The sequence below is a fragment of the Melopsittacus undulatus genome, chromosome 4, assembly GCF_012275295.1.
Source record: "Melopsittacus undulatus isolate bMelUnd1 chromosome 4, bMelUnd1.mat.Z, whole genome shotgun sequence".
Classification (NCBI taxonomy): Eukaryota; Metazoa; Chordata; class Aves; order Psittaciformes; family Psittaculidae; genus Melopsittacus; species Melopsittacus undulatus.
The window spans coordinates 22,358,975-22,384,429 of NC_047530.1; the positions used below are offsets into that span (position 1 = coordinate 22,358,975).

Genomic DNA, 25,455 nt, shown 5'->3' on the forward strand with positions numbered 1-25,455 from the left:
AGCAGCTCCTGGCTTCTGCCTTCTATCCAATAGTGGCCCCATGCTTTGCTCTTGCTTTTGTTGTTTTGGGCTTTTTCTTTGAAACAAACTACTGACCTTAGCTATTGAGTACACTGAGACTAATGCAAGTGCATTGGAGTGACGCAATAATCAAATGTAGATGTTCACATTTCCCTCAATTTTAAACTATTTACAAGAACTTCAAAGTGCCAGTGTTTATACTGATACTTCTGTAAGTCTGTGACAATGTAAAGCGACTACAAGGAAACTGTAAACTTCACAGCATCACATATCTTAACATTTATTCTCTCAGTACAGGCCAACATGACCAACAATGCACTTCTCTTAGCAGCTTTCAGACAAAATACATGACCAGCAGAACAAAAACTGAAGTAACTTGAACTCATCAGGTTTTGTAAACACACTGTCATCACAGTACTGCATGCCCCTTTTACTATTTATGTACAAGAGAATCACACCATTTTCAAAATTACTAGACTCAATGGTACAATTTAAGCACAAATACTCCTCAACACTTAAACCCATTTTATTTTACTACCATTCAGGAAGGCTTGGGAGAAAAGGGGATGCCGTTTAAGAAAAGGTTCAAACTCTTGGAGAATGCATTCATTAGTTTTTCTGTTGTTTCAGTGCTATGTTCTGTCACCACAGTACTGCAAGCATAAACATCACAGCTATAGTCCAGTCATTCCTTCTAAAGAGGAGCAAATCATAAAAGTTACATTTTACAGTAGTATTTAATATGATCTGAACTCAGGACCAAATATTGCCAGAATTCCTAGAGACCTGCACACCACTGCACAGAAGACCCGTGGGCATCTTTCCCTCAGTGACAATTCCACACACGATTCCTCCAGCACCCCACTGCTATATCCCAGAACCACCATCCACCACCCATAGGAGAACTTGGCTGAAGTGGCCTAACTGGAGTCCTTACCACTGTTTGAGTGAAATTCACTCTTACAAAACAGATTTAAACCCCAGCAGCCCAGCACTAACAAGGTGCCTGTCAATACTGAAGGTCTTTTTTAGTTTTCTGTTTCGTAAGAGCTGTTGATTTGGTTCAGTACTGAAGATATCCAGGACTTACACAACTGGGTATTCTGGGTCTACACTTTGTGCACTGTCAGCTACAACTGGTACTGGGAAATTCAGAAAGAAAATCTTCCATAAAATCACACTAAGAGGCCCACCTGAAATTTAAATGTATACAAACATTGTCGTGACAGTAACTCATTCGCCTTTCAAACACAGTAAGCGTGCTTTTGTACTTTACAAGTTCTTCTCAAACAGCTCACTGGCTCGTAACTGTTAGGACTTGGCTATATATCTGGGTGATTTATGGATTAGAGAAGTCTTGAAATTTGTTTCTTCTCTGAAAAAAAATAAGAATAACCTTTTAAATGTAAGAATCATTTAATAGGCAGTAGCTCAACTTATCTTCCAACACACTTTACAATACTATATAAAGGTTTAAAACATTTAAAAGCACAGTACTAGTAATGCCACCAACAGTAAGATCCTGAACGAGAAGGTTCCCTTACTATCACCATCACCCACTATGGTCTTTCCTTTTAAAACTTCCTGCACATTGTAGTTTGGCATGGTTAAATATTTTATTGCTATTTACACAAGTTGGTTTGTTAGGGGGTTTTTGAGAGACTGCAAAAATAATTTTCCTTCAAAGCTGAAAGATCAATGTAGAAAAAATCTTCCATTTAAGTACTTCCTTATTACCAAAATAAGCTCTGTCTCTAGTTCTGTGGGCTTTTTTGGGAGCTGGACTCCTGTAAGGGTCTCCCAGTGAAACGCGGAGCTCACAGACCAGGCCCACTGAGACACTCCTATAGCAGTAGCAGTACCATCCTGCTAGTGTGGAATGGGCCAACTGCAAGGGGTGTTCGCAGCCAGAGGGACAGACAACTCTGTCACTTCCCTGGCTCAGTGAGCTGTGTCCCATGTCCAGCTCCTCATACAGAGCCAGCTCAGTCTGCTTTTGGGTGGAGAACGAATTCACCAACAAGTGCATACAACACGTCTTGCTTTAGGGGGAATAAAAGTATATATATTATGTATTTTTTAATATAAAAAGCTCTTAATAAAAGATTAAAACTCAAGAGTCTACATTATATAAGTACATATTGTTAAGGTAACTGAGCAGCAATCTGTTCTTGCTCGAGTTCATTAATGAATTGCATTACTCTGTGCTAAAAACTCCTACACATTAGCAGCATTATATCTCACTGTTTCTAAACTGTCTTTCTAGCAGGTACACACCTCCTAGTAAACATAGTTAAGTGCATAACATACACAGCTTTTTGCATCAGTTACTGTAACCAACTTGAAACCAAACGAAAATCAGTCAAAGACTTCGACAAAATACTAATTCTAATGACTCCTCACAGCCTATTCAAATACTAAAACTTGCTTATGTTCCTTTGTTTTGCCTCCTTTGGCTGGCACTAACCTTGAATGAATATTCCAGCTTTTCCCAAAGTTAGTTTCCTTTGTTGTTTTCCATCTTACAGCTATGACCACAAATACATTTGTACACACACTTATTTTACTTTCTCATCCAACTTCACATGAATAAGAACTTTTACAAAAGATGAACAAAATTACAAGCTTTACAGAAAAGCAAAAGGAAACACTAGTGTCTATACAATATTTAAAACATATATATTTAGTTCCAGCAGCAGTCCTGTATATAGACAGCATATATATTAATCATAAGTACATTTACGACCATCTAATGCTTCCCCTAGGGCCCCTAGGATTTCAGTGGTCCTCTGCACAGCAGCTACTCCACCATGTAACAGCCTAGTGTGTACCTGCCTGCTTCTGCTCTCACCAGCTATCATGGAGAAAGGCAGGATTTGGGATCAGTATAAGGAAATGTTGGGGCCCTTTTGGCAAACAGGATGGGACTGTGAATTCCAGTGGACAAGCAAGTCAACCTGAGGCTTTATGTTTCCCCAAGAGCACCAGGAGCTGCTCTGGGACAGCTACAGTCCAAAACTTCAGTATTCTTCAACCGTACAAAGGTCAAAACATTTTCCATTTCTCCTGATCAACACGAGCCATCCTCTCTCCATTGATAATTGTGCCCTAAGACTTACATCAGCAAGTATCAAAGTCATGGTCAGAGGTATTGCTATTCATGCTATCTCTGTATAATGCAACCCCAGCCATCTCTTCCGATAAATTTAATAGCTCAATATAGTGGTTAAGTAAGCCGTGTCTAAGTGCTGCTTTGCCAGCTAAGGTTTCTAACACTGCAGTAATCAGTGGAGCAAAAGAAAGCCCCACCAATACAGTATGCTTAATTTGAATTTATACAGTAATGCACATCAATGTATCCTTTTCTCATTCCAGCACTGTATATATTTATTGCTACACATTAAATTTTGCCAGCGTTTTCAAACGCATTTTGGTATGCTTTAAATATTTTTGTATTTTTACACTTTTTTGGCGGCTGTAATATTCCAATCTATTAAAGAAATCAACATAAGTAGTATGAATGGGAGCAGTGCAATGAGCAATATATATCTACATAGTTTTCCTTTAGAAGAAAACACCCACTAATGCTGTGTTTAAATCATCCCTATTTAGAAAAGGTAAAACCAGCAGTCCATTGGAAGAAAACCCAACAAAATTACAAACTAGGTGTTCCTATACATAATGATGAGGAACCAAAGCTTTGAAGTTCTCAGTGCTTCTTTATTCACAAAGGAATATTAGCTAGCTTCTGTCCAAGACTCTCAATGCGCCAAATCAGTATGACTGACACTCAGAACTCTCGAGTCTGTCAAACAATTATTTCGTTCCTGTGTGAAGGGGAAAAAGACAAACAAATAAATTAAGCAGACGTCCAGATAGTTCAGGCAAATAAAATTACTTGCTTTAACAAAGAGGAACAAACAAATACAAGGAACTACAGAGAACTGGCCATGCTCATGTTGGGTGGTGGGGGTCAACTTTTCTGTATTCTAATATCTTATTCCCCAGCTTTCAACTAGTGATCCTGAAAAGATCTATTGACAGGTATATACACCCTTTACAGTGCTGATGCAAGCCTTAACAGAAATGCAAGAGCCCATCTACAGGAACCGTCATGAGTGTCTACAGTGAGTGAACTACTGAAGTTCACAAGAACTAAGAACTAATTTTAGTATCACTGTGTACACACAAACAACAAATTACTCTTCTGGAAGTCACATCAATTACCCACTAGGGATCCAGGTTAGGGGCACCTAGGGCATGGCATTCTGAAACCTCACCATTGTTGCTGCAAAGAATTATGCTTCACCCTGGACTTTTTTTTTTTTTTGGCTGAAGTGCACTCTGAGTACAGTTATGCATATATGTCAGACCACAGAAAACTCTGCAGTACATTCATTAGAGATAATACAGTTAAAACATCTTTATGCCACTCAACAGCAAAAAGAGAGCCACACAGTTTGGGTTTTCCTGCTACTTTAGGACAAACAGTGCTCAAGATCCAAAACATACAGTTTTGTTAGTACAAAGAAGCAATTTTATCTTCCTAAGAATTAGTTGCAGTTACTGCGTTAGTAAAATGCACAACAGCGTTTAGAACACAGAACACTGCAAACTCATTTGACAACAGAAACTATGATTTATTAGGTAAAAACAGAAAATGGGTAGTAGCAGTTGGGAACACGGTTCATGGTTGAGCAGAATAGGGTTTTATATTAGCAGAAGCATAACACAGATCAGACAAACTTAGAGAATGCTCCTATACAACCTCAGAAACAACTGAGGTCGCATTTAAAGGAATGTGAAAATGCACAGCAATTAAGAAGATTTGGCCCTTTGTCATAAAGTGGATGAAGTAAACAGATCCTGAACTGGGCTTTAAAAGTTCCTGTATTTTATCTTTACAAGAACATACAATTCCAGAAGTTTCATATCCACTGTAATAAAGTCCAAAGCAGAGCCTGCTTGGTATCATAAAAGCCAATGCTCTTTACTGGTTGGACATAAGCACTCGCTTAAAATGAAGCATAATTCACAACACTATTACAGAATTATGCTTTAAGCATATGTTTTAAGCATCTTACTGAGGAAAGCTCTTAACACTCACTGAGAGTTTGTTGTTTTATTGATCATTATACTCTCTTTATCCCAAACCCTACTAATGATAGCTATTTTTGTAAGAGTATTGTAGGGCTTCTTACTTGAAAATGATCTTCAGTAGCCTTGCCACCCATGTTAAGAACATTCAGAGAACTGGCACGCTTCATGCTGCAACCAGGACAGTGAACATGCAAGGATAAACCAATCAGAATAGCTGAAAACTAACAGCTCTAAAAACACAAGTATAACAATGAGCAATGCATAGTTAAGGGAGTTTGAACAGTGCCCCAAAACTTATCTGAGGGATACTCTTTAAGAGAACTACATAACTTAAAACATGTTTATATTCAGTTCTAATTTACATATAATACCCCCAAAAATATTTCAGAACTTAAACATTACAGGCCACTGATTTAATTTCAACTCAAAACAAAATCTTAGTTTTTAAAGCATATAGAATTAATACACTGAGTTAGCATTGATTTTTAATTAACTAATTCTCAGTTTCAATTTTATGCAGCTTCTTACAAAAGCATCAAAATATTCAGACAGTTTAGGAAAAAATACGAAGCATGAGTAAGTTTGTTACATAGGCAGCATTTAACATGGAAAAGCTACAACAGTTTAAGGCTTTCTGTCTGATCTAGGTAAATCTTCTGAATCAATTTCAAAAAGCACTTTAAAATCTTTTTATTTCACACGTTTCAAAGTGAAGGGAAACAAGAGAGTTGCTGCTATTAACTTTGGTTATGCTTTTGGCTTGATAAGACTCTGAGCAGTGGTAACAACCAGAGACTACTGCACTGAAAGCAACAGATGACTTTAAAAAAAGTCAATTCATCACCTACACAGGAGCTACTGACAGAATATCACTGCGTTAACTGTAATATCTGCTGCTGTTTGAGATGGGATTAACAGTTTACCTACACTTCTCAAACATAAGCAAAATTTAACAAAATATTTTAAAATGTGTAATGGAATTCAAAATGAGCCTTAAGATTCATACCATCATGGTGACTACAACAGGAAAGTCTGATGTCCTTTATTCTGAAGTGTCTGTACACTACCCAGAAGGGTCTATATTTGCTTTGATTTTTCACTAGCTCTTTAACTACTACAGAACTCCTGAAGGAGGGTTTTGAATACATATTTGATGAACTATTCACAAGATGATGAGGCCCTAATCCTTCAGTGCTACCTACAGCATTAGACACAACTGGTCAAGGCCGAGTTTCTAAGCCTTCCAGTAACACGGAAAGGTTTATCCATACAGATCACCTTAGATATTAACTAGTGTTACTTCTACTGAAGCACGACTACTAATAGTTGAAGTGTGATTTTTAAATGCTTTCATAAAGCAACGACTTAACAGAATAACAAAGCAAACACTAACACACAGGCAACACTTGCCACATAACATAGGCTCACTGCCTTTTCCTAGCATTAAATCTGAATGTTTCAGAAGCTAGAACACACACAACTTAAAATATTTGACATGGATGTTAGCAACAACAAAGCAAAGACTCATGCATGGTATACACCTCTCATTTATTCAAGGAAACACATAGAAGAAGAGGTTATATATGGAAGCCAAAGTAAGTTAATCTGTAAAACACAAACAAACATTACATAAAACTCTCCAAAAGAGCATAAAGGTTTACGGAAAATATTCCAGGGAAATAGAAAATCCACCAGTGAAAATTTACACACGTATTTTTAGGTTCTTGCTAAATTGCCAACTAAAAAAATTTTTTTGTTTTTAATCACATGAGATACTGGTTTCTTTGTGGGTTGTTTTTTGGGGGGTTGGTTCTGTTTGTTTCTTTGTGTGTTTGTTTTAAATCAACATGCGTGAGAACTTTGGTCTGGCAAATACACTTTTAACTCCCTCCATGTTAGCAACATAACTGCACAAAAACCATGCAGCTGTTTTTCCAGTGCTTAATATCATTGCTTAAATAGCAATTATTAAACTTTTTTTTAATTATAAATCTTAACTGTTCTGCTCTATGATCAAAATTTTCAAAGTGAAAATATCAAACCTAACACTGACTGAGTGAAGTTAAATTACTACAGAACTGAATTCTGAAATATGATAAAGAAAGAACTGATACAGTGCTTCAGGTATTGTGCGTTTCAAAGAAGAATCTTATTCTTTGTCAAAAAGGCTTTTCCATTATTTTAAAGAAACAATTTCCCTGATGAGTTTTCTACTTTATTTTCTCCAGCCTTCTGTATGAAGCAACAATACGATAATTAAGTCTCTTTCATGCTATGATATTAATGTATTTCTATTTAAGTATGACTCTTTCAGAATCTTACTGGCAGTGTTAATTGCTACTTACAGAAGCACAGTAAATCAACAGCTGTAAATCAGTTTCAAAACAAAGTCTTCCTAGAAACATAGGCATGGAATGCAGAGATGTACTGCCAAGGATGGGAGCACATATGTCCTCTATCTACTTAGAGCAGCTGACTTCATAGCAAAAATGATTTATATGTACACTATAACACTATTGTAATATTCAGCTATCAAACACTCTAAAAACAAATGTTTGCATAATAAAACTGAATATCCCTTTTAGTAAACTCAGAAGCAGAAAAAAGAAATTTATTTACTAAAGTTTTTCAGAAAATGAGATCAGAATGACTTTCTGGAGTATCAGTATGTACAGTTATGCTTCATGAGCTACAAAGCTGGTGTTTAATACCAGGAATCTTTGTTATTAAAACCAGCTAGTACAAATTAGAATTTAAAAATGTCTCAATTTCATAAGCACAGAGCTTGCAGTATTTTTTTACACACTCAATGTGTATACCTACAAAAAAGCTTGTCAATGCAAAATATATATTGCAAGTTTAAGAATAACTTACTCTTTGAGAACTATGGTGACATCTAAAAAAACAAGAATACTTTCTCAAAAAGTGAAAGCAAAAAGATACTGCTTTGTTTTCAAACAAATATCTGTTTCATATTAATGTCTTTATTTGAGGCAATCTTCTCTGGTGACACAGACCCCAAGATACAATTAATTTACTATGGGTAGATTACTTCTACATTGGTCAAATAACATTCCTGAAGTGCAGAGAACAAAAAGCTAGGCAAATTCTTACAGGAAACTGAAAAGCCAAATGTCTTCAGTTATACATAAGCATAATTTTTTACACCTATAACCATGGAATTATTTTACCTGCAGGCAAATCAGGTCTATATACTACAGAGAACAAGGAATAAAACTCTTGGCTTTTCAGGAACTTAAAACCTTTCCACATCTCAAAAACTGATCAGAAAATGCAAAATTAGCTATGAATATATACATCTATTCATGTAATAACATACCTGAGCTACAATGTATGAACTCTAGACAGAGCTGAACAGAAACAGAAAACCAAATTTTGAAACTGCTCACACTGAAGACAAAGAAGGAAAACCATTTTATTCTATTTTGGTTTGCATTTGCTTGTTTTCCCTAAAGCATTTTACATTTACATATTTCCTTCTTCTAATCACATGTGAATTCTACGTGTATTGCAGCTGTACAGAATGTTCCACAGCCACAGAAAACAATGAGGTAAAACTTCAGTGGAGCACTTACAGAAATACACTGAAAGCCTGCCTCCAGATCACTGCCTCAGGTATTACCATCATCACCTACTATATTACTAAGATCCAGTTGCTCCATCAGAAGTTACTCCACGTTCTCCAATTTAAGTGGTTTAAAGCGTAAGTTCAATTTCACACTGTCATCCAGTTTCCAGTCAATGAAGTGAGTTCCAGTTTTCCACAGTAAGGGGGAAAAAACACTGTGATTCTGACTGCAATAATGTTGGGGGGCAAAAGGGAACACCCACAAATGCTATTATGAAAAATAGCAGTGTATTTTAATATTTCAATTTCCCTGCAGCAGTCAGTAAGTGATGAATGTTTTTAATGCAATTATTAGAAATATGACATACATGCAAATCTATAATCGCATGGTAAATAAGAAAGAGAAGTTAACTTCATTAAAATTTGAATTTTTAGCACTGACTTTACTGAGGCCAAAATGTTACTGAGATGCACAATGAGGTTCAAGTTTGTCAACATTTTCCTCTGCTCTCTGAAATCTGGGGTTGCCAAAAACAGAAACTGAGAAGGGCTCAAGTTAGTAATTCTCTTTATATCCACAGCAATAGATAAAGCTCTATTAAGAATATATCAGGATATTAAGCTATATCAAAAATCAGTAACATTTATTTTTCTTCACTGCTGTGTGAAGAGAATTTTGCAGGTAACTAACGTTTATCAATATTTCTGTGAGTCTTTTCTATTCCTCAAATGGCTAAAGCCGTAAAAAGAAAAAAAACCACAGTTTAAATTGAGTTAACTCTTAAAAGCAAATATAATTCCTCAGATGTTACAGAACTTTAGTTATAAGTTTTAGAAATTATTTCTTATTTTATTTTACTTTAAGATACAAATCTATGTGAAATAGAGTTAGCTAAGCAGAGAAGAAAACACTGCTCTAGGCACTACACTAGGCTACAGTGGGGGGCACAGAAGGAAGGCACAGCAGCATAGCTAAGGATAGATAATTACCCTGGATTCTTTGGTTCACTGTCCCGTGAACTTCCTCCCTTCAGCTTTCTAACCAGCTTCTCACTGCTGCGTCTAATGGAAGCACGAAGTTTGCTAAAGGAACCACTGCGCTTTAAAGATCCAGTGCCATCCTGAAAAAAATTGAACAAATGTGAAACTGCAAGAGTTGGTGCCCTCCCCCAAAGCTGCCTCAAGACCCTTTAATTGATGACTTTTTTTTATTGCTATTAATAGGTACTTAGTACATTACCTAAACATGTAATACCATGTAGCTACAACTTTACTATAACAACAGGGTGCTTTCCAAACTGTAAGAGATTTCTAAAATGTCAAGACATGCTCAAGCCATGATTCATAGTGAGTAAAAACCCACCACAGGAGTCAAACAAATCACCATGTTACCATTTTATAAGAGCACAAGCCCCAAGCAAAAGCATTTCATCACTAGGGAAAAAAAACTCTGGTTTATTCTTTCTAAACATCTACACTACCTGCAAACATGTTTAATTAATCCTAAAGTCCTTACACAAAAATATTTCTGATCAGAAACATGTATGGTTAAATTCCTGTGCTTCATTTTAACTTGTACCAAAGAAAATGTAAAACACAATGAAATGAATTTTTCATACACTGCATTCGTGTTTTACACACTGCTGTGCTGACCAGAAGAAACTTCCACCAAAAAAATATATTTTTTAATGTTTAAAAAAAAACCCAAAACCAACCTAGTTTAGTAAAATTAGAAGTGATCATTTCCTACTTCATAAAAATCCTATGTGACTATGAAACAAGAATTGTAAAAGAAGAAAGTAAAGTATTACTAAGCAGACAAAGACAGACACCTGAGTTAGAGTGAGTTTATTAGAAGTTAGAAAGACAAATACACAAATCACTGAACACCAAGATTAGTAGAGAAAAGCATAATTGCGAAAATCTCACACAAAGACTATACAGCAATGCTACTTTAGAATATTCATAATTTAAGACATCCAGAGTTCCATATTGATGTTAACCATGTAATAGGTCTCTAAATACATTTTAAAGCACTTGGAGAACATGCCTTACTTTTATGGGTTTTGTTTTTCTCCTGTAAAGATCACCATCATGCCATTTCAGTAATACCTTGTGTGATACTTTTAACTACCTTTTTTCCATAGTGAACAGCTACTTCTAAAGTTCATTGTTACTTTTTTCTTCTATGTATTACACAGCAAATGGTTGTAATAATATTTTGTATGACTAGATACATAACTGGCAAAGCTACACATGAACAGAAATAGAAAACCAAAAAAAGACACCAGCACTGAAGGAATGGCCAGTTTACAGGGAAGTGTAGCTCTGACAAGAATCTTAAAGGGTTTGCTAAAACACAGCAGTCAGTACTGAAGAGAGAAGTTAAAGCCTGAAGATGGTGCACGCCCGTCATGCAGGAGACAGTATAAGAATCACAAAAGGCATCTAGGCCTGTCAGAAACGGAGAGAGAAAAACTCAATGAAACTGTTGGGGAAAATTCAACAGTTTTCAATTTTGAACAGTTAAGTTTACAGTATTTCTAGGTCACATTCAAAACATTTTTTTCTGGAGTATTTGGGCTGCCCTGAAACACAAAGTGCAGGCCCTTGCAATTACCAGAATGTACATCTTTCTGCAGTTTCACCTGTATCATTAATATGCAACTTACAAATGAGCATGAATGGTTCCGTGCATTCTTTTAGTTAGAATTTGCATAAAATACAAAAAACCCTTAAGAAGTGATAGCTTGGGTATTACATTTTGTAAGCAAAGGAAGGATTTTTCTTTTCAGCTGATGTTAACACAAAAATAAAAAATAAAGGAAAAAATAAAAACAAACCAGAAGAAAGGAACAGAGCAAGGTGCATTCATTTCAGCTTTAACTTCTGTCAGGAACATTCCTCAAAACACAACAGCAAGAAGAACAAGGTCTTCTCCTAACCTCCAGACAAAATCCTGTACATTCCTTTAAGGAACCAGAATCCAACTGACCTGTGTCAATTCAGTTTCAGAATAATTTTAGAACACATCCCTCTGTATGTATAAATAGATGTATAAAATAAAATATAAAATCCAAGTGGAAATTTCTCTCTTCTTCCTAATGCAGTGAGGCATCTGATAGAATTCACTTTTAAAAATAAGCTCTACCTCAATTTATACATTTTCCATTCTTGGTGTAAGCACAGAGACCATTACTGATAGTCTTAAGGTAACTGTTTTGAAGGCCTTTACCTACAGCAATTGGAAGAAACAGTAATTAAAATTATTCATGGAAATAGCAGAATACCTTGCTACAAAGTGATCAGAAGATCAAAATATAACTATTTCCATCTCAAACTAAATTGTGTGCGTTGTTCGCACTTTTAAAAACACACTGCAGCTTTGCAGGATTGAAGAAACTGAAGTTTAAATTCCAATTAGAAGTATTAGATCAGTGAAAAGGCTCATTTTATTCCTATGGCCTTAAACCAGTGGTGCTATAGTAGTGATAATGATCTAAGGAACAAATGTAAGACAAGTTTGGTAGGGGTGTGTAACTTCTATCACGCTAACTAGCCCATTATGGATAAGCAGACAAGCTTTTGGTTACTTCAAATCTGGAATAAATATATTAAACTCCCAAGTTAAACAATGACTGCATGATTAAAAAAATACCTTTAAAACATGAGTTTAGGATTAAAAAAAAAAACAACCAAAATTTCCTAAATCCAGCAAAAACAATCAAAAAAGCAGAAAATATCTCCATTTCTATGGCAAAGATTAATTGCAACTTTTATGTTGCTCAGAATGAGAATCACCTTACCTTTGCTTACACTTCCCCACCATCACTTCGCATACTCTCTAGCTGTCTTCTACAATGCCCCTCTGACTGACCTGATATTTCTTATTACAGTAGAGCAACTCTTAGCAGCTAGTGTATAGTAGTAAAATATACTGCTTTTGTTTCACACCTGAAAGCAGACTTTTGTGCTCAAAAGACATATCTCTGAAGCACATAGGTTAGAACATTAAATTAAGCACTATCACACCACAAGGATTTTTATCCAGCCTGCAACTAGGTGCAAGATCTATTTGCAAAAATGTCAATTACAGATACGCACTGTCATTTTTTATATACAAATATAATAGGGGATAGAAATCTTGAGATTTCTACCCTGAATTTTCAAAACCAGGTATTTATTTGCTTTCTTTTTGTTTTCTGTTAACTTAGAGGGATGGACTTTCTAAGAAACATGTAAACATGCACTATAAAACTTCACTTAACATATCAGTTTTAATAGTTATTAGCAGATTTACTTCATTAGATATTTCAGTTCTTTTTGTAAGAGTGCAAGACATTACAAAGCATATCCTGCTTAATATGGATTAAATTACATATGGAAATCACTTAATTACAATAAATTTTCTAACAACTTTTTGTTGCTTTATGTACTCCAAGTATTCTGACACTCAGCTTGACCACTTCAGAAGAATTTAAGTGGAAAAGACAGAAGTAAAAAATTTTACTATACTTCATGAACTCTGATATTTTGTCTGGAGGGAACACATGAGGGTAAAAAAAACCTACACAATATAAAGTAGAGGAAAGAACAGCGCTGAGACAGAAACACTAGCAGAGTAGAGGGAGAGAGAGTTGCCCACTTTTATGTAAAACGTGTAATACAAAAATACCTCTCATGAGGGAAATAAATAAACTGAGAACAAAGTGATGCCACTTCAGCACACTAAAAATTAAGTTTGCTCTGAGAGGTCAGAATTTAACTTTTCAGATCAACAATTTTTATCACCAAGTTTGATTCCCATATTGACCTAGAAATACTGTCTATTGCTTTTCCACAAAAGGCCCTTTCAATCCAAAACCTGCATGCTTGTTTAATTAATGTCAATAACAGAAAAATGTTTAATCTGTTTAGAACATATAGTCATGCAAAGTACAGTGAAAATTAAGGGAGGAGTACAGTACACAGTTCTAAAGCTGAATGGGCAAAATGAGAATTAAAAAAAGTGTTAATCCAACCTTACTTTGGCTTTATTGATGATGCAGTATTATTCACAATAGATGCTGATTGACTGTCTTGGCACCGAGAACACCAATGCCAAGAAAACAGTAATAAAGAGATAAAAGCAAAGATGGAAAGAACCTTCTCCTTGAAGAGTAAAGCAGTATGTGTTTTACCAAGGTTTCTTTGGAATGCTAAACTTTGTCTCATGTGGCTAACAAAAAAAAATAAAAAGAGAAAGATTGCTACTGTAAGAGAAATGAAACTTCAGAACATTCAACTCTGCAAAGTAGGCTACTTCCCCTCCCATACAGCAAAAGCAGACAACACCTTATAATCTAACAGTATTTTCAGCAGAACTGCAGCTGGGAGTTGGTTAACAGTGCAATATATATCCCATTGCTGGCAATGGAATAAAGCATGGGAAACATGGTGAAAGAAGCAAGCAACTACATAAGCCAGATCAATAACTGAAAGCTGGCATTGTCTTTCAAATTAAAGGAAAACAGTGGATACAAAAATGCATATGTAATCACATTATATGTATGTTTTTACTTTATGACAGTGTTATATAATGAAGCCAATATATGCAAAAAATTGGAACAAGCCCTGACTCCAGTCAAATTCTAATACAGAAAAGTGTTATTAATATTTCACTCAAGATACGTGAAGTTACTATCATATTTTTATGCAATGGCACTGCCTCTTAAAATGGATTGTATACCAGCTTGAAAAGTTACCTTTTTTCCTTTTGGGTAAGGAGGAGACTGGAATTATTTTAGTGTTAGACTGCTCACACATTTACTCTAAAACTGCTTACACTTAATACATCTCCATAGCAAATGTTCTTTGTGATTGCAAGAGATGCAATATTTTTAAACAACCATTTAAAATACAGGCAAATATAGCATCAAAAAGACAAAAGCAAAGTAAGTTAATTGCCAGAGAATTTCTACCAGTAAAAAGAAACCACTAACCAGACCATAACCAGGACACTCAATCAGCATTAAACAACTTAAATACAACTGCTTAGGATTCTTGAAGAAATTTCACCATTCAGGAAAACAGAAAGGACGGTTTAAGTTTTTTAAATGTTACAATTTTTTAAATTATGTTATAATAAACAAAACGTTATTCTTTATTCTTGATTCTGCAAAATTACAAAATAAAAAGTAGATTAACCAAGAAACAACTGAAAACACAAGAGGCTGGTGACTGGACAACCATATTTGCTCTGGTGTTAAATTGATTTAGGCTATTTTCTTAAACTGTGTACTGTACTTACCCCATTCCATTCTACGCTCATACTCACTTCCTCGCCTCCATCAGGACCGCTCTCGTACTTTACCACATCAACATTGAGGCTTTCTCGGCTTCGCCTTTTTTCTATGCTCTCAGGGTCATTCAGCACTTCAGCAACTCTCTGTTTATGAACATTGTCAAGACCCTGAGAATTAGAAAAAATGGCAAAAAGGTTTTTTTATTGCGAGCTGTACTAACACACAGCAACCATTCAAGAAAGAAGTCAAACCAACCCATTACTCCATCACCCCAATTCTACTTTCAAAAGGCATCTGAGTTGCCCTTTACACACTGCAGAAATCGACAGAGCATGAAGTGGACAGACAGTATGGCAGAGAATTCAGTGACTTGCCATTCTGTTCCTCCTTCCCTATCACTTGTCAAAGCTTCACAGTGTTCACATAACTTACCTGAAGCCACCTGGCCACCAGCTTAATGTTTAAGCAATTCCTAGATCATGAACAGTCAATGCAATTCTCAGTTTTCTACCTACCAAATGGTACAGTATTCACCCACCTTTGGAAAGAACATTGCAGGTACCTAATACCTGAGACACAGGTTGTGTTATTTAAAAATAGAGACATATGATACTTGGCACAGTGGTATAATTTATTGTTCAGAAAGACATTAAATAGAAAATAAGCTATAATAGAACAGACTATATTTGTGGTCAATAAAATACATTTGCTTTGTGTTAAACAATGTCCATCAATTGCCACATAAACTTCTGAATATCTTTAAATGCCTTCTATAAAAATCATGTACTAAAAATAAAGGCAAAATCTTTAACAGAAACTAGAAAGCAATAAAGCTCAAATCATACTCAAGTTTTGTTTTCTTTAGAATAAGCCTCATATACTCCACATCATGAACAGTATCCCACAGGAAGAGATGCCCAGTCAGTGCCTTACACATAAGAAAATATTCTGCATCTTTCACTGTGCAACATGAGCAGGAAATGCAGCAGGGGATCTGTGTGACAAATCCATAAAGCCTACCACAATACAGAAAGTGAAAATCATGCCAGAATTCTTCTAAAAAGTAAAGTGCACAAATAAGAAAGAAAGTTGGCTTAGTAGCATGGAGAAACTAGGTTCTTGGTTCCACATAGCTGCTTTCCACTAACTGAAGAGCAGAACAGCCTTCCCTGATGGAAATCTACAAATAAGGAAGTATGAACACATAATGATCATATATTTTCACTTCCACATGGCTGTATGGTGCAGAAAACTGGCTAGAGCTCTCAGACAGTACTGAAGCACAGGCTCAAAACCGCTTCTGCACCAATCCCTTCAGCAGCACAGAACACAAAAACCATAAAACTATTTAAAATCACCACTAAAGAGGTGAAGTATTACATAAAGAGTCTGGGCTCTGCTCCAAAGCTATTGTGACTCATTTACTTCACATGTTAATACATACATTTAAAAAACAAAGGGATGAGGAACTGCACTTCCCCAGTTTGATTGTGTCATGAAAGATGAAGGACAAAGAACTTCACTGGTCTTCAAAAATCTTGCATTTGCATCCCAGGAGCTAAAGCAAACAAAACATGCATGAAGGAGAACACAACTATGGAGGACTGGTACTTTTCCACACCTGGGAACAGAAGTACCTCTTTGCTTTCAGCTGAAAAGAGGAAATGGATTAACCCTGGCTGTTCTCCTTTAATTTAATGACCTAAAATAGAAAGGTAGACTTAAACACTGCTAGTAAGACAGCACTGTTCCCTACATGTCCAAATCTAGTGCTGTGCATAAGATGATATAATGGTAGACATGGTATATGATGCAACAATGAAAACCTGAAACATGCTTAATAAAAACAAAGTAGCAGCAGCAAACCTCCAGCAGGCTTTAAGGAAAATGGAGACAAAGAACAGTTTTTGCAGTGGTACTGGGAAGCCATAAGTGGACTCATTACACAGAGACTGTAAAAAAAGACTTCTCCAATAGCAAGATCCTCTCATACTTAATTCCCAAATAATTAATTCCAAGATTCCCAGTGGAAATTTCAACTTGAAAAGCTGGTGAAGCTAGTGCTCTGTTTTGTTTTGGTTCTGATATATACATAAAAAGAACAAACAAAAGCTAAGTTGCCTTATTACTATTACATTATTCCAATTTATCCTGCTTGTATCTGTTCGCATCCCCAAAAAAAGAAAAAAAATCACATGTAATGGCAACAGAAAAACTAAGAACCAAAGCAAACATTTTAAGATGCAGTGCATCTTCATTTCTTATTTTCAAATCGAGACACTCCCAAAATGAGCTTTCAGTAAAAGAAAGTTAAAATCATCCTCAGTAAAAGAAAGTATCTGTATCAACTACCCCCAACCCTTGAATTTTCCTTGCCAAACAACCTTTGTCCCAGATTCATATTTTCCTCTTACCAGTTTCATTCCATTTACTTGGCAAACACTTGTAAGTTTTCCATCATTTTTTTGTGGAAGAAAGAACTTAAACCACCTTACATCAAAGGGAACTATTCTTGAATTCACTATAAGAGCACGAGGTTTGCCAGGAGCCTTTTGCTCTCTCCCTTTTCCAGAAATCTGCTTCTATATACATCACATACTGCAATATCATTGTTTAAAATACAACCTCAAATCAGTATAAGACAAAAAAATATCCCACAGAAACAAAGCAAATCATTGTGCAAAAAAAGAAATTAAAATTGAACTTCCCAAGGGCTTTTTTTATTCACTTATATTTTCTTATTTTTCTTTCAATTTTAATACTGACAAGCCATATTTGCTTGTCCTGTCTTGGGTACTTTTATATAAGACATTGTATCAATCCATCCAAAAGGGAAAGGAAAAACAAAAAGCCAATAAAACACCACTGAGAAAGGTTTACTTGAATTGCAGATCTGAGAGTACAGACACTGAACTTCCCTGCATTAAAAGAACAGACCCACCGCTTAAACCATAATATCCATCTCATCAACCTGCAGAAATAATAGAAACAACTAATACATTTATAATGGTCTTCTAAAGGCCTGCATCAGTCAGTCAGCTGTTTGCAGAAACAAAACATTTGAAAGTTTGATAGCTCCTTATTGAAAACAGAACAGCATTACTGGCAAACTGTATTATCATTGAAACTCTCCATCTTCCCCTAGTTATAGCCTCTCTCTCAGGACATGTAGGCAAGTAAGGACTGCTGGCTATCAGTGTTTTCTGCTGTGCCATTTTCCATGCAATTTCACCTCCAATTTGAATCATGCCCCCAGGACACGATGCCGCTGCCCTAGCAATTAATCAGTTTGAAGTGTTAAGATGGTACTGGTTTATCATCAGTTCAGATTGAAATTAGAGATACTAAATAACTAAACATACCAGCCACTACATAACTAAAAGTTCACATATTCTGTACATATGATAGATACTGAAGTTGAAAATCTGCATGATCACAATGTAGACATATTATTAAGAATTTTCATACTTGCCTGTTTACGAGATCTCATTGCTGCCTCCTCTAATGTTTCAGCAGCTTCAAACTTGCCCTGTCGTCTGTAAAGCGCTCCAAGGTTCTTTAAGGTAGTTGTTACTGTTGGACTATTTAAAGAAAAAAAATACACACACACACAGACACTAAACTTCTCAATTCACAAAATAACAAAAACCTAAATATAGTATTTATCATATTAAGTAATTACAAAAAGGAAGTCTCTTGAAATACACTACACTGTACTGCATGTACACGGATAAATCTGTTAACTCCTTGCCAAATGCATTAACGGCTTACATTATGATTAGCCAACAGCCCTGAAACTGAAAGTTAGTAAACAGCCTCTAAATCTACTCAGGAGAAAACTGGAGTGCTGTATCCTTCTGTTTCTCATGTGTATCTCAAGGTAAAAATTTAGCTCAGTTAGAGTGTGCCCAACTGAGTAATCGTGAAGATTCCAGAAAATATGCGTACTCATGCATACAGTGACCATTACTGTAGCATGTGTTAGGCACAAAACAAATTAACAGTTCATCATCTTTTACTTCATACTTATTTTCTATGCTTTCAAACTATGCTTGAAGAATAAAAGGGAAAAAAAATAAAAATTGTACATTCCATTAACAAGTCTCACACTCCAACAAGACAATTTTGTTTCAATGACACAGTATTAGCTCAGTCACCATATTGTTGCGTGAAATTTTGATCCAGTAACAACAGAGAAAAAGATTTCCTCATGCATTAGGATGAACTAGTACATGAAAAACAAACCAACAAAATGTGTTGCACCCAGAGTTCAGGATGGAGGGAAAAGAGCAGATTTCAACAGTTCAAATGTTCTGCTACTTGTAAAATACATGAATTCAAACACTGAATAAATTAAAACCCCTCACTAAACATTATCTGTACTAGATGAAGGTTTCTTACCTTGTACCACTTGCACACTAGAAAAAAGGGAGGTAAGTTACAAAATTAAAGCAAACAAACCCTATTTCACCAAGTACAATCCAAGCAGAAGTCCTTGTTTCTCTTCTTCCATTCTAAAGTACACTTTCATTCACACAAAGCTATATTCTTTGAGCTTTATAAACTCAAATAATGCTGAACTGTGGCAGTTTTGACTTTGTTTCCTTGCACCACCTAAAAAAACTCAAGGCTCAGTTACTTGTACAGCCTCCTTTTTGCTTCTGGTGCTCTCTAGAGCCCTTGCTGGGACAGGGAGAGCACGTACAACCAACCAAAGGAATAAAAAGAGAGAAAGGTGACCTACGCTTTACCTGAAGGACTGCCAAGAGCTCAACTGGTGAATTTTTCTTTCACTTACTAGTCTAACCAGGCTAGATTTAAAGCATCCACAGGACTTGAAAACTGTTAGTACATTCCTGAAACCCTTTCTTAGGGCCTGAATTTTTAATACTATTGTTTTTACAGTCCACAGCAAGCAACTGGTCTGGTTTTAAATATGTGTTAATGTGACATTTCTGGATACTGTGTACTGCCACATTGTCTGTCCTATGAAGATACCCACCTGTCAACTTTGCAAGCTTTGTACCAGCCACCATATTCTCCAAAAGTTGTGCCATCTTTTTGCTTTCCCTAAAACAAAAGTAACATTGAATGAAAATAACCAACTTGCAACTTAAACAAGTAAAATCTCCAAAAAAGATTTATGCCAATGGCCTTACTTTGCATTCTTCCCTCTCTTCTGCATGCATCCAAATAGGTTTATTTTCATCTGATGAAACACAAGAAAATATATTACAGAAGAACTACAAAGCATTGTTTTCATTTTCACCCCTCTGAAATAAAGCTGTGAACCAGGGAATTATACTATTACCACCCCAAAAAAAGCTTACTGTCCATACTACAAGCAGCAGAAAAATAAAACATGTGCTTCTTCTTTATAGTTTTACAACTGTGTCTTCTTTTATCTGAACTTAGAAACACTTACTTCTAAGAAGCTTTGAAGTTAGCATATGCTGACATCGATTTGTCATGCGCCTAGTTCTGGGCTAAAAACTGCACATTTATTTCTTTTATAATAAAAACTGTTTTTTGACATCCACTAAATGGTACACATACTACTGTCATGGAATGCAATGTGATTTACAGTTGATAAAATGCATTTGACTTCAAAGTACATTATAATTTGCAATTTAAGGGTATTTTTCCCCATTCTTTTAATGTATTAATGGAAGACTCATATTAACAATGTATTTATTATATCATTAAAAAGTCCTGCACTGACTTTTACCTGTGAATGGAAAGTCACAGATTTTTCTGCCTCTATAAAAATACCAAAATTGGTTTTGGTTGGGCATAAATGTAAATTGTGCCAGAAATACAATCCATGAAACATAAACCTATGAAGTCTACCTCATGTTAAAAAAACCTGCCTTTCAATTAAATGCTACTGACATATCTAAACGCTTTCTTATGACGAATCTACTTCAACATGTTTGTTACCTCACTGTTTAAGCCTACCTCAAGTGCACAATGATTTTGATCAGGATACAATTAACTTCCTGCAGATATTATTTCATAATAACTACCAAAATGACACATACATTCAAAACTAGGGACTCAGTTTCTTACCATCTACAGAGCCAAATTCCCGTTCGTGAGCACGAGTAAGAATCTCTTTGTATAAAGTTTCCGCTTGCTTAAATTTGCCCTGTTTTAGATAGCAGGATGCCTAAAAACGAAATACCCCCCCGAAAGGTATCAGCACACTTTTATTTAGCTTGATAAATAAAAAATACAATATATGCTGAATAAGGTGCATTGCAATTAATCAGAAAATCTTGCTTTTTTCTTAGATCTACTCATAAAAGGCTTACCAGGTTATTCTTTGTTTTTGCAACATTTGGATCATCTGGTCCCAGCTTGGTCTGGTAAATTTCCAGTGCCCTCTGATAGTAGTATTCAACCTCCTCATATTTACCCTGGTTCTGGCATAGTAAAGCCAAGTTATTCAATTGTTTAGCAACATCAGGGTGATCCTTCCCCAGGACCTGAAAATTAAATAACTTGTATTAAAATATTCTCTAATCTCATATCAGGGTTTAGAAATGCATAATTTAGAAATATTCCATTAGTTTTTATTCCTCATCAATTCAACATGAGGATAACAAAAGAAGAATTGCATTTGAGAGATATGAAAATTACTCAATTCTATTAAGAACTGAGAATGCTGCAGAACATTTCATAACAGGAATAATACAAGTAGCAGAACAACATGACATGCAGTGTATTACACAAAGCCTGAGGATGCAGGCATTCAGTGTCATGGACTAGAATAAATATCCACACAGTCATAGAATAATCAACTTCAAAATTTTAATGATGTTTCATTTTTAGTTCCAAAGCTTTTGTCAAATGATTACTTAACTATCAAAGGGGAAAGAAAAAGTGAAAGGTTAATTACAAAATACAAAATTTACAATATACCCAGAGTGCTCCAACAGCTCCATAGAACTACTTGAATATACACCTGTTTTGAATTTCAGACATGGCTATCTACTAGGGCAGATCTACTCAACCGAAACAAAAAACGAGTAAAAAAAGTAAGTTTAAGCCTTGCCCTCTCCCTCAAAACAATCCCTTCAAAAGTAATGAATTCTTTTACTCATACCTTTTCCCTGATTTCCAGAGCTCGCTTACACAACGGTTCAGCTTCTTTGTACTTTCCGCGTTTACCATAAAGTACTGCAAGATTGTTTAGAGTTGCTGCCACCTGTCAACAGTAGAAAAATTTTAATTACACTGGAATTTACTGATACAAATATGTGACAAATGAATACATCTGCAACGCACTGACGTTTTCAAATTTTCCATGCACAAGGTGGACCTCAGATTTGCAAATGAAGAAGTGATTATTATCGAATACATTCATACACAAACAAGGAAAGGGAAAAAAAATCATGGAATAGTTTTGCTTTATTTGTGGAAATGCCATTTAGTGCACACATTTTCTTCGTATGTTCTTCTCTTACAAAGTTATTTCTCAGATCTATACTCAGAGCTGCCCTGCGTCACACAGGGTATATGAAGTGAGATACCACATTAATTTTAAATGCCAATTACAAAAGCTTGATTTAAGAATCATTAAAAAGCAGCCATAAAACAAATTAGAAGGATCCCTTCAATATGAGATTTATAAAGTGATTTGAGTAAGAAAATTAAAATCTTTCTTCACAAATTGATTTCCCACAGAAAATCCATGCAATCCAAAATCAAATGTGTGAGGATCATTTATGGTGAAAAAGCATTGACTATAATGCTCGAAAGGCATGTTAAATATGTAAGAGAAAATGAAACATGTTATATTGTGGCCTCCTACCTGTACTGTCTAGAGATAAGCCAGGTCTTAAAAACTTTCCTGTTGAGTTTAATATTAAAATGAGTTGAAAAGAATTCAGTGAAAAACACAACTGAAAATACAATACTGCATGTATACAAACCGCTGGATGATCTTTGCCCAAAGTCTTCTCACGTATAGCCAAGGCATCATTCAGGAGATTTGCTGCATCTTTGTATTTGTTTTGGTCTCTAAATTTTAAAAAGTCATAATTAATACAGGGGATTCAGAAAAAGAAATCATAAAAACAAAGCTGACTTCAGCATTGGCCTAAAGATGCTAGTGCAAAAGAAGAGTAATTGAGAATATATTCAGGAATTGGGAAATAAAAACACGAAGCCTGTAACTGTAAAGTAGTTTGCTGGTTCAGGACTAGCATATACTACTGCTACACTGTTGTCCAATTTATTCCTCTAGATTATCTGGAAGTGGGTAATCAAGACAAGCCCCCTCAACAGACAACAACAAAAAAAAAAAAGGTCTCAAAACCAACTTCACTTCCAAAGAAAAGGCAAAGGCAGAAAAGCAGTAACTTTTTTGACTTTTAAGCACAAGGATACATATAAGTACTGCAGGACCCTCCTGAGGGTTTCGATTTTTTTTTTAAGAAAGGGAATAGAAAATAGTCAAAAAATGTTAGTCTGAGCATTAACAGGTTGTAGCCAAATATTTAGTTAATTGATACTTATCTATGTCAGTATACAAACCTGTACACCAAAGCAAGTATGTTCAACATAGTGGCAACATCAGGATGATCGTGACCTGAAGTCTTCTCTAGGTCTTCAAGAGCTTGTTTACAGAGAGGTACAGCAACCTCATATCTACCTTGGGAAGCATACTGAATGACAAGGTTATGAAGGGTCCTCAATCTTGCTGGAATTTCATAGCCACCTTGTTGGGCAGCAGCTGCTGCACTGCTATGCTGCTGTTGAACTGAAAGAAACACACAAGATTTAAAGATGTTTAAAAGATGACTGTAACTAAAGCATTTAGCAGTACTGCTCAGTAACAAAAAATGAGACTCACTGAATTTTATGAAGTAGTATTAGAACATACTTCACAGTAGTCAGGCTGTCTTCAACAGTGACAGTGAACTACAACAATTTCATTCTTTATGTTGTGTCCATTACTGTGTTATTTTACACTTCTATTAGTTCAAAAGCCCAAATGTAATAAATCAGAGAAGAAAGCAGGAGACTATTTCAGCTAAGCAAATCATTATCAATTCCCGAGATTATATCATAATTTTGCCCTTACAAATATCCACTTTTCCCTATGGAAAGACACATTAACATAGACAAGCTAAACATCTGCAGAAAAGCTCCAACGATTTGTCATTTTTCCTTTATTCTTCTCTAGACATACCTTTTTTGTGTTTCCCTTTTTTGCTGTATCAAAGAGTACTTAAGGTTGGCACATAAAGGATTAAAAGATCTTGCATGCCATAAGTAACAGTTGCAAGAGAAAAGGCATCAGGTCAAGGCCAGGGACACTTTAAGTAAAACCTTCAGGTTTTACTTACTAACCTGGCTTAGTCACTTGTTTTCCAGAAGCAACAACCTTTACTTGTTGCAACCACCATGCTCCAATTCCTTCCTTTACCCAGCCTCTCCCTCCCAAATCTACTACCATCTTTCTCTTCCTCTGGGAGATTTCTGGGAAAAAATGTAGAAAATTCCCTCTTACTCATTTGCGTTAAATTCTAAACAACACACAGGATAAGGGCTCCAGTTATGAGCCTGACTTTCTCCTTTCTACGGACAAAAACCACTCTCACCTCAAGTGGGAGACTTTTTATGCCAGCGACATCACACAATTCCAAGTTTACACCTACTACCACTTCCTACCAAAGCACTGGAGAATTTCAGTATTTTTCCTGGAGGTCAAGAAAATCATTGACAGATCATCTTTGAAATAAGGTAGGTGGATTATGCAGGTACATAGACAGCATTGCCATCCAACCTTCCTACTGCAAAATTCTAGGGAAACAAGCATGAGCTCAGAAGGGAGCTCAGAGTGAAAACTAACCTATTCTAAACTCTTCAAGTCTTCCTTCCATTGCTGACTACAGATAGCATTATCATCCTATGAAGAATGTAGTGTATTTTGTGTATGTGCCCATAATGAAATTTGAAAGTCAGATTACACAGGTAGGACCCTTCAGACATTTCTTTGTGCAGTCTCTTGTCTACTGAGAACGACTGAATTACTAGCATACTGCCTATAAACTATAATAACAATACATTATATAATACCTGCTTTACACGCGTAAAACCCCCAAAATTTCACTAAGCAAGGTTTATCTATTAATGGCTTCTATCAATCATGCTAGCAAACCTCTACCTCAAACTTCGCGGTATATTCACGAGTCCTGACCAGAAGACAACACTGCTAGAAAGAGCAATAAAACTAAGGAAGACAAGCTCAGCAAAGGACAAAATACTATATGAGAAGGGTGTCATACTGAAACCTGCTCCAAAGTGTTAACTCAGATCATTAAAAAGGTCATTAACAGAATTCTCCATCTGGTCAGACCATCAAAAAGCTAGTGTTTCAGACTCTCTCAGTCACTTTCACCAAACATTTTCCATTCTGAGGACCACAGGAAAGACTGTGGGACAAATTCT

The 25,455-nt window shown here is 35.7% G+C and overlaps 1 protein-coding gene across 4 annotated transcripts in view; it reads right to left on the reverse strand.

Moving 5' to 3' along the window:
- Positions 1 to 276: 276 nt before the first annotated feature.
- KLC1 (kinesin light chain 1) overlaps positions 277 to 25,455 on the reverse strand; it is a 51,440-nt gene continuing 26,261 nt past the window's right edge. The window contains exons 5-16 of one of the 4 annotated variants that reach the window (XM_034061926.1): positions 23,536 to 23,761; positions 22,932 to 23,019; positions 22,103 to 22,204; positions 21,309 to 21,482; positions 21,064 to 21,163; positions 20,154 to 20,203; positions 19,997 to 20,064; positions 18,467 to 18,575; positions 15,027 to 15,161; positions 9,701 to 9,831; positions 5,223 to 5,289; positions 277 to 3,848 (exon numbers count right to left, since the gene is read on the reverse strand). In XM_034061926.1, the coding sequence (XP_033917817.1) occupies positions 3,783 to 3,848; positions 5,223 to 5,289; positions 9,701 to 9,831; positions 15,027 to 15,161; positions 18,467 to 18,575; positions 19,997 to 20,064; positions 20,154 to 20,203; positions 21,064 to 21,163; positions 21,309 to 21,482; positions 22,103 to 22,204; positions 22,932 to 23,019; positions 23,536 to 23,761 (1,316 nt within the window). In that variant the 3' untranslated portion in view covers positions 277 to 3,782. Of the gene's footprint in view, positions 3,849 to 5,222; positions 5,290 to 9,700; positions 9,832 to 10,543; positions 11,165 to 14,999; positions 15,162 to 18,466; positions 18,576 to 19,996; positions 20,065 to 20,153; positions 20,204 to 21,063; positions 21,164 to 21,308; positions 21,483 to 22,102; positions 22,205 to 22,931; positions 23,020 to 23,535; positions 23,762 to 25,455 lie in introns of those variants that run through there. The other 3 variants (XM_034061925.1, XM_034061927.1, XM_034061928.1) reach the window with 3 other exon arrangements.